General features: G+C 34.4%; 1 protein-coding gene across 1 annotated transcript; it reads left to right on the top strand.

Annotated features, from left to right (window-relative positions):
• The first annotated feature begins 2,993 nt into the window (after positions 1 to 2,993).
• On the top strand, positions 2,994 to 9,530 carry LOC113710261 (vesicle-associated membrane protein 722-like). The gene is made up of 5 exons (XM_027233168.2): positions 2,994 to 3,449; positions 5,763 to 5,904; positions 6,027 to 6,147; positions 7,392 to 7,454; positions 9,133 to 9,530. The coding sequence occupies exons 1-5, from the start codon at positions 3,245 to 3,247 to the stop codon at positions 9,280 to 9,282; spliced, it is 681 nt and encodes a 226-aa protein (XP_027088969.1). The 5' UTR covers positions 2,994 to 3,244; the 3' UTR covers positions 9,283 to 9,530.
• The last annotated feature ends 723 nt before the right edge of the window (positions 9,531 to 10,253 follow it).

Here is a 10,253-nt window from a genome sequence, read left to right as displayed (position 1 = left end):
CTTCTTGTCGAAATTATCTAGCAATTTACTCTGCCTGTAGTTAAAATTTTCAGCTGAAGCAGAAAGTGCAAAAGCGAATGGAATACAGATGGTATCTATATATGTCGTGCTGTTTGTCTGATTTGTAGCATTATTTCTACATTTCTGTATATTGTGATTGGTATTATCAGTAGTAAGAGTCATAACAAGATAAGGCGTAACCATGTTCTTACATGAAAGATTGAGCACAAAGATCAGTCATTTGACATTATTTTGATAGGCATTAGCTGCTATGGAACTGCCTGAATCACATGTTTGGATAGAAGTTTTAGTGCTATAATTTTTGCTTGGCTGAGTCAGCAAATGGCACAACTAAAGCTTCCTACAAATTTTCTGCAGTTTTCAGTTGCCATTCTTTAAAAGTTGCTGAAGTATTGTAAACTTGAGGTCATTTTTCTTACAGAATTCGACCAGCTGCTGAGTGATAGAATGATGAAATTGACTGCATATTCATTGAATTGAAGGGAATTTAAAGCATGAAATGAGTTGACAGAGCTGATTGAGCTTTTGTAAATTTGAGCAGTCCCAACATCTGCGCTGGGGATCTTTTCATTTGATTAAGCTGATTTCCAGCAATTTCATTCTGTTGCCTGTGCACAAATGGTAGTCGACTGGGTCATAACTTGTTTCTTTTTGGTTCTCATGAGAATTTCAAAACGTTATTACCCTGGGTGGTATTTAGGTTCTTGATAGATTTGTACATAATATGGATGCTTTCTGTCCAGAAAGATAGAAATCATCTTTATAGTGAAGCAAATGGGCTCTTAATTCTAGCCTTAGGATTCAATTCCTGGCACATAAAAATCAGAAACAAAGAAGGAGTATATAACTAATCAAACAAGAAATGGGTTAATAAGATCTTTTAACTTCAAGATTAAGCTTTAAAGGCATTGAGTCAATTGCTATAATAAGCTCTAAAATGCTTAAATCGTAGTTTTCGATCAAGTTGACAAACTCTTGAAGTAGAGCCAAAGTTTAAGATCAAACTAATAAACATCCGAATCAAGATTCAAATATAAGAATTTGAGGAGATCCTAGACGAAATTGTAATTTGCTCTTTACATATGGAATTTAATGATTTTTTTTTTTTTTTGGGGTTTGTGTTAGTTTGTCTAGACTTGAAATGCATCCCAAAAGAGTACTAAACACTAAAACATACAAAAGAAAAGGAAAACTACTTATGAGATCATTAAACTATTGTGATTATTAAGTTTTTGGCTACTTAACTAATAAAAATTTTAAATTACACACTAAACTTTTGATTTTGTAAAGTAATGGTTCTTTGCTGTTAAGTCTTTCTAATTCTGTTAAACTTTGAGGTCTACTTATGTCAAATATTCTATTTTTGCGGAAATGAAAGAGAAAAAACAGAACAAGTGACCTTGTCTTTCTTTTCCCTCTTGTTGATTGTCATACTTTTTTTTTTTGGTATCCTATTGTTTTCTTCGTAAGAGCATACGTAAATTGAATTTTATGTTTTACAGTTTGACTTATTATTTGTCAACACAACTCCATTCATAATTAATAGAGTCAACAAGATTAAACTACAAAAATTAATAGATTGTCAAAATTTAAGCAAAATTAAAAAATTGAGTTGATTATTTGAAACTTGACCTGTTGAGTAAACAAATTTAGGATTGAAAGACGAACCAAACTGTTCGATACTCGAATCGAACTCGATTTGGTAAGAACTTGTTCTTTTTTTGTTTGCCAGCTAATCAAACTAAATTTGAACATCAGATTTTATTTGGTAAACTTTCAAATTCGACTCAAACTTGACTCCATTAGCATATAAGTAAAATTTACATATAAAAAGTTCAATCTACTCGAATTCGACTTGAGTTTGACTCAATACAAACTTGTTCGACCTCGGTTCTAGAATTAGACAAAACAAAATTTTATTCAAATTTTAAGTTCTTCCAAATAATCAAACAAATTTGAATATTAGTGTGTTTGATTTGTTTAAACTAATTTATACCCCTAGATAAAATTTTATTTTCCAATCAGTATAGTAATCTCCTTAATAGTTTGCTCTACTCAAAGATGCAAAAGGACACAAGAAGGAAATTTTAAGACTTTGTAGAGATCAGGATTGAAATTCAATGATACTTTTTAACATTTTTATTAATATTACACAATTTTGCACTACAAAACAATAGGTAGAAAAGAAAGACTAACCTAAGGTGTGATTGATAAAACTGAAGTTTGAAATCTGAATTATGAAGTCTAAAAATTAAGTGCTGAAAGTAAGTTGCTAAATTGTTTAAGTTATATCTATTTGATAACTAACTGGATTATAATACTGAATTGAAATATCGTACAAATATTGTGTTTATGTTTTTTTTTTAAAAAAATTGCCTTTATTATTTATATTTAGAGAAAAAAAAATCAGCATGTGTGTGTGTCAGAGAGAGAGAATATAATAAAACAATTTAAAGGTGGTGTTTATGTATGTACATTTGTATGTAAGAAAGTGTGTGCATGTGTGTGTCTGTGTATGTTGAACATAAAGAAAACAAATGTATACCGTGTGCAAGAACAATATAAGAATGTATTATGTGTATGAGAGGTATAGCATGTGTAGCCAATTTAAAAGATTTAGTGAAAAATTTTCACTTAAAATTTTATACACAAATTAAACAATGCTTAATACATTAAGTGATAAATCATTTCTATTATCAAACATATTGAATTCCCAAAAATTTCGAATGAGTTAATTTTCAATATTAAGTGGAGTAATCATACATGCAGTTAGTGGCTAGTGCTGCAAAGTGTAAACTCAAAAACAAAATAATAAATGAAGTTGTAGGACTCCAAAGTTAGAAAAGAAAAGATCAGGGGCAAAATCGATTTTGGATAAAAAATTAAGGACTAAACCATCTATTTTCCAAAATAAATTTTTTCATAAACCTCCCCGCTCCCATTTTTTAAAAGTTAAAACCCTCCCCAAGCTTGCCCTTTTCAGTTTTCACTCTCTCTCTCTCTACAAAAGAACTAGAGAGAGAAGCAACGACGACTGCACCGTCCACATCTAGTCAGCACCCAATTTCATACGCTCTTCGTCTGGTCTCTTTCTCTCTCCCTTTCTACCTTGATTAATCGCTAAGCAAAATCACAAATATTCACCGAACAAACACAAGATACGCCGATTTTTCACACTTTCAGCTACAAAATCGATTGGATCGAGTAGTATTTTGGAGCAGAAATGGCAGCGAAGCAGAAGTCGTCGTTGATCTACGCGTTCGTGGCTCGAGGACCGGTGGTTTTGGCGGAGCACACAGATTTCAGCGGCAACTTCAATTCTATTGCGTATCAGTGTCTCCAGAAGCTTCCGGCTAACAGCAACAATAATAAGTTCACCTTTAATTGCGATGCGCATACTTTTAATTATCTCGTCGACAATGGCTTTAGTGAGTTTTTTTTTTAAACTTGCGGAAAGTTTATGTCTTTTATTTGGCGGATTTCGCTGAATCGTTCGTGTAGTGGATGATATTTGTTAATTAGTTTATAGATTTGTGTTGATATGATAAATGATTAAACAGCATTTTTTTTGGAATTTGGAGGAAATTATGAGTTAACCAGATTAAAGTAGCAGTTTTATTGAAAGAAATGAATCTTTTTTGGTAGAAAGAATGATTTGTGTATGTTAGTGGAATTATTTTTGAATTTTTAGAAAGTAAACTGAATAATATAGCTAGCACGATCTATAATTTCAGAATTATGCAATGAGAGCGTTTTGTTTGCTACTGATATGTATGATTAGGTAGGTTGAATATAATGATATTTTATCAATTTTTAACACTTTATGAATCATGTTTCTTTTTGCTAAATATTAAGTAGGTAATGAGTCGGAGAATCAATTTTATAGTCAATTGTGAGAGATTATTTGGTCTGGTAGGTAATTATTGCTCGAAGGATTGTACGGTGAAAAAATTGCCTTAGTTGAGTTGCACTTTTAAGCGCTGGGGTAATAATATGTGGGTTGGCATATATGGCTTCTTAGGTTCAAGGATAGATAACTCTGTGCAGATCCAGTGAAGAAACAGACAAACTTGTTGCGTGTAGTTGACAGAAATAATGTGGCATGCATTTGTTGACGTGTGCAACATATGGCTTCTTAGGTTCAAGGATAGATAACACTATGCAGATCCAGTGAAGAACAGACAGAAACTTGTTACGTGTATTTTATGGAAATAATGTGGCATGCATTTGTTGACGTGTGCAACTTCTGTTCTCCCATTGATTTTTAGAAGTATTTGATTGAGTTCTTTTCTAAGAGTAAGAAAATTGGAATAGATGCCGTGAAATCAGGTAAGAGTTGGATTCTGTACTTGGTCAATTTTAAAAAGTTAATGATGATCTATGTGCTTGTATTTTTGTGGCAGAAAGTTATACTTAATGACCGCATGTTCCACAACAGGGTTCATTGCAAAATCACAATCATATTTATGATGTTTGTCACTAAAAAAAAATGAAAAGTTCTACAAGTTGGACAGTAAGTTACACTGTTGACTATTTGGCCTTGTACTGTCATTATTAATGACGCTGAACGAAAGGGAAATAATAATCTCGTGGAATCGTCAACCATTCTATACTTCCACGGTGCAAACAAGGATTCTGGGGATAGCTACGGTTTTCTCTCTATTCAAATTTTTGAGGCAGTCAAAAAGCCAGCCAATAAACTCATGCTGTCTAGTGTTGGATTTTTAAAGCCATTAAGAAACTTTGGGGTGGGTTTTTTTTTCTGTTTTCATTTTTGAAGTTTTATCAGACACAGTTTTTTTGGTAGATCTTTTTATTAACAATACCGTTAAAGGTCTTTTAAATAATGCCTCATTATTATGTCAGAAAAGTTGTTTTTCAGTGTTTCAAAACTAGTAGGGATGCAGTAGAATCTGTTTAATTAGTTAAGTTATTTAAACTGATCTACTGCAAAGTGGAAGATTGGAAATTTGAAACCTAATCCTAAGTTGTGTCCGTTGAATCTTCAGGCTTCTCCTGTCTTGTTCTGTTAAGTCTGTCTTGCATGCCACTTGTGTATGTGTACATTCTCAAAACAACCAAGACTCTCCTCTACTTTTTATGTATATATGTAAAAGTGAGTGGCTCCTGTAAGACATGTTGCTTCATTACCTGGAAGTAAGCTGAAGATGCTTCTCTTAGTCACTCTTTTTTGTTCTAATTTACCCTTTTTTTGGCTTTCTTTGGTTACTGGTGTGCCTATTAATGTTCCCCCGTCTGTCTCTCTCTGTCAAACTTCTGTTGCCCACCCAATGTTCTTCTCTTTCACAACTGCCCTCATGCTACAGTCGAGGGTTGGTTTAAGTGTGAATCAAGTTATATGTTAGCATCGTAAGATCAAATGTTCTGGAGATTATTTTGAAGGAAATTAAAAAAAATTCACATGCCAGCTAATTCTTGTTTATTAAATATGTGATTTATTGGTTCTTATAATCCATAATGAATATTCTAATTGAAAAAGGTTTTTTTGCTATACATGGCTATGTTGCTATGTTGATGTGGATTCAATGGCTTTACTTTCATGAACTTCCACAAGGGATTCCTTAGCCTCAGTCCTCAGATGTCTAGTTCTTGTCACATGCTCTATTTCAGCTCAAAGTGCTCCTTTGCAGTCGTTGATTCAGTAATTTATGTTGTTTCCTCAATTACATCAGAAGACCTGTTATTTATATAGAGGTTAAAGAACTCTGTATTTTTTACAGCATATTGTGTGGTTGCTGAAGAATCAGCTGGAAGACAGATCCCCATAGCTTTTCTGGAGCGTGTCAAGGATGACTTTGTATCCAAGTATGGCGGTGGGAAGGCTACAACAGCTCCAGCCAATGGGCTTAATAAGGAATTTGGGTATTCAATGATTATCTGTCTGATGCTATATTATGGCAACTTTTGGTGTTTATCAACTTATTTAACATATTCTTATGTGCAGTAACATATTCTTATGTGCAGTAACATATTCTTATGTGCAGTCCAAAGTTGAAGGACCATATGAAGTATTGCATGGATCATCCAGAGGAGATAAGCAAACTTGCTAAAGTCAAAGCTCAGGTTTCTGAAGTTAAAGGTGTTATGATGGAAAACATTGAGAAGGTAATTGCAATGTGCTCATTGATCCTTATCTTTTCTTCGACTGGTTGATCAGTATCCTAGATATGCCAGATTGAAGACTGTCTGCTGGCTGAAATTGTTTTGACTGTGTCATATGATAAAAGAAAATCACTTAAAAGATGAAAAGACATGCATTATGTAATATGACCTGTGATATTAAGGATCTTATAGACTGCAGTGGATTTCTTGTTTATTGCATATATATTCAAAGCAAAGGTGTAAAAGATGGTTCATATGTTTATCTAATAGAATAGTATTTGAGCATGATACTTGAGATATTAACAGAAATGGCTCTCTTTGTTTGGGCTAACAATCGGCAAGTTCACTATATTCTTTGTACTGTGTTTATATTGTAGTAATTGCTACTCATACTTGTCAAATGTTGTAGAGTCTTGAGAATTGGTTGTATCAGTTTCACAATTGGTGCAATGTGCTAAAGTAATATGATGGGGCAGAATGGTGATGAATGTGATCATAATAATATTAACCTGTGGGAACTCTAGTGGTATCAACATGAGAAACATTAACAGTTTATTGAGCTGCTGTATCAGTAGCTTGGATGATAATTAAGGTTCTATCTGTTAGAAAATTCCCCTTTAAAGGCCCCTCTTTTGTCACATCACCAACCATCTTCTACAATTGGAGTAAATTTCAGGCTCTCATTGATTGTGCATGCTAACCGTTACATGAGTATGTGATATCTGAATCTTTTTCAACTTTTTCTTCGCCGTTAAAGTATTTGTGGATAACCTTCAACTGGTTAATTTGTTTTGGCACCTTTGGGTTGTGGTTGGTGTTGGGAGGGGCATATCTGTAATTTAACAAGCATGTTGTAGTAATCACCTTATTCTAAAGGAATACATATCTTTTTTCCTTTTAATTTGGTTCTTTTTTTTTTCTCTGCATATAATATACACTCAAAGTAGATTCTATGAATTGGTTTCTTCTGCAAACTTTCTTTTGAGTTCATGTATGTGCATTGTATCCAGATTCGTTACCTTCTTTACTATGTAGAATACTGGCAGACTCATTCTTCTCTTTTGTTCCTTTCTCTTGTTTTCATTTCCTTCTTTTTTCACGTGGGGCAGCAGTAATTTTGGGAGTCAACTGAAGCATTTAAAATGTTTCGTGTGGAATTTAACTTTTCCTTTATTCTGTTTTTCTATCAAAAAGGAAATTTTGATGGGTCACTAAAGTAATGGTAGTTTCCCTGTGCTTTGTTTTAGGTTCTTGATCGTGGGGAAAAGATAGAACTTCTGGTGGATAAGACTGAGAACCTTCATCAGCAGGTACCTTGTTTCCTGTGTCTTGGTCCCCCTCTAATCTATCTCTCTTATTCTATGATTTTCTTTCCTTATCGTTCTTTTTTTGTGAGGCATGTATACCCTCACTGGCATATGTTGGATGGGTTAATGTTAAAGGGCCATAATCTTGTCTGCCTGATGATGATGTATTTGCTACTATAATTGGCATATTGTCAAGGGTTAATTGCAAAATGCACCTGTGAAAGTACATGCTTCTCACTTCGTCTTCCTCATTGTCCAATAATACTAGTGCGGCCTCTAGGCCTTTCATTTTTCTCAATATGACATCGTCAACCAGCAAATCATAAATTGAACACTACATCATCATTTTAGTTGCATATTGTTAGCAGAAATGACATGTATGCCCTCAATTAAAGCAATAATTTAGGGGGAGAAACATGTAATTTCACATGCATGGAAATGGAAAGAATAATATGCCCTTCCATTAAAATAGAAGAAGATTTTGCTTTGCTGACAGAAATGCCCAAATTGGTGCTTGTTCATTTAATTGAAGGCACATTTCCCCTTTCCTTGCGATACTGATATGACAAAAACAGATAGAATCTAGGTTTGCTATGTTGATCATGTCGCATTGAGAGAAATTGAAAAGCTGAGGGTGCAGATTTAATTTAATTGGACAATCAGGGGAAAGTGATAAATATGTCTTCTTCTAGGGGTGTATGTTGTAATTAACTCTATTGTGAAATGTTTATTATGTAGCTCAAAACTTTGACGTGACAAATGGGTTGACTAATGTCTCCACTTGGTTTGTCTCTTTCCAAACCCCCCACCCCCCCCCCCCCCCCCTTCTCTCCTTTTCTCTCTAAATGCAAGCCTTAGAGAAGCAAAGTTGCAGAAATCTTTTGTAGTTGGATTTGATATACAATAGAATTTCATGATGTATTAATACATCAACAAAGAATTGAGAGATAGGCAGTTGACAATGTTATACCCCATCAACCATCGTCCCAATAGTAAAAAAGTTAAAAAATAGAGTGAAATCGGAATTCCTCTATTTTCCCCCCAATCGTGGGGAGATTTAGATGTGATTGATAGTTTTTGCTCATTTGCCCGTCTTGTGTGCTAAAATGTTTTTCTATTCTTTTGTGATTCACTTATCTAGAATAGACGCTCATTGATTATTGTTCCAATCTGATGCAATTTGTTAGAGGAGAGAAGTTGGAGGAAACGATGTTGGTTAGTACTAACAGGGGTGAAGAGAGATGGTGAGAATTGGGGCTTAACAATTAAGTTATAAATTTTAGGGACTTAAAAGGAACCAATATATTATACTATTTTTGCAATCAATAGCTATAGAGGCTTGATCTGGCTCTTGAGATTTTCCGTGAAGGGCTATTTAGCTCAAAGTTGCTGTCTTTTGTTGCCTTGCCTTGCTCTATCCTAATCTTTAAAGAATTAAGATGAGCCAGCTTTTACAGAGTCAATGATTGAGCACCAAGCTGCTCAGTTTTACTCCTATTGAAGTTGATGTCTTGTTTCCGTTCTCACTTTTACTTGAATCAGAAATTTGTTGTTTCTGCGGATGTGGATTTATCAAGCTCTTTCTCCAAGAATGCTATTCATGTTTCTGGAGCTGATCAAGCATTGACATTATGACAGCTCAGATATGCATTTTTTTACGGTTTTTTAATTCTTGGAACAGGCTCAGGATTTCAGGACCACAGGAACCAAAATGCGAAGGAAAATGTGGTTGCAGAACATGAAGGTCAAGTTGATTGTGTTAGCTATTGTGATTGCCTTGATTCTCATTATAATCCTTTCTGCCTGTAAGGGGTTCAATTGTGGAAAGTGAGCATATGTTAGTGATGATGGTGAATTTATGGAAAGCAGCAGCTCTGTACTGTTTTTACTATCGAATGATTGGAATGATGTTTTTCCTAAGCCTGTTATTATGTATATGTATCAAGGGACAAGCAATTTCCAGATATTGGCGAATTGATAAATCTGTTTTTTGGGCAGTAGAGCTAATAGCCTAGTATATATGTATTTTCATTGCGTTGTCTGTTCTTTCTGAGTTCAATAAATTTTGTTTCTCTAGAAGGATAAGACATTATAGCCTATTTCATATTCCAATGCTACGTAGGAGAATCTACTCTATAATCACAAAGAACTCGACAAAACACAGAAACTGCCCAAACTTTTTTGGACCAAAAAAAGGTACATAAATCAAGAAACAACAGAGGGGTTGAGTTTGAACGATAGGAGGGCATCTTTTGGTAATCAAACTATACACAGGAGAAGAGGAAGACGAAGGCCTTGTTTGGATTGCTTGTTTCCGTCGAAAAATATTGTCGTTTTTCGTGATTACATTTTCCTATCACCTTTTTCCCTCACATATATCAAATCGCTATAGTAATTTTTTCATGAAAAATGACGGAAAATGCAATTCAAACACAACCGAAGTTGAGGAAGATCGAAAGGGGTTGCTGGCGTTCTCATCTTGGATCACAATTCCTCTTCGAGACGACGAGGACATGAAGATAAGAAGGCCTTTCTGCTGCGTTGAATGTCAAAATATAGGTGAGATGGATATGAAGATGAAGAAGATGGAGAGGGGAAACAGCATTCGCCAGATGATTTACTGTTCGTATCGCTCGAAGGCTTTCGATTAAGAATCTTTAGCAACGCAAGAGTGTATGGAGTCACAGGGCAATATCTGAGACAGGATAACAGCCAATTTTCAGAAAACAGCCCTGTCATCAGATTCTGTAACGAGTATCTATCAAGTAATGAGCAAAATTGGCGAAATAAAATGCCCGGTTC

This window comes from Coffea arabica, chromosome 9e, assembly GCF_036785885.1.
Source record: "Coffea arabica cultivar ET-39 chromosome 9e, Coffea Arabica ET-39 HiFi, whole genome shotgun sequence".
Classification (NCBI taxonomy): domain Eukaryota; kingdom Viridiplantae; phylum Streptophyta; class Magnoliopsida; order Gentianales; family Rubiaceae; genus Coffea; species Coffea arabica.
The sequence above is the reverse complement of the archived record's forward strand: the minus strand, read 5'-3'. Positions and strand labels throughout refer to the sequence as shown.

Bases quoted from the DNA above. Each gene is read 5' to 3' on its own strand.
- LOC113710261 (XM_027233168.2), top strand. From the start codon at position 3,245: ATGGCAGCGAAGCAGAAGTCGTCGTTGATCTACGCGTTCGTGGCTCGA. The intron at 3,450-5,762 runs GTGAGTTTTTTT...TATTTTTTACAG, and splicing joins TCTCGTCGACAATGGCTTTA to CATATTGTGTGGTTGCTGAA. The intron at 5,905-6,026 runs GTATTCAATGAT...TCTTATGTGCAG, and splicing joins GGGCTTAATAAGGAATTTGG to TCCAAAGTTGAAGGACCATA.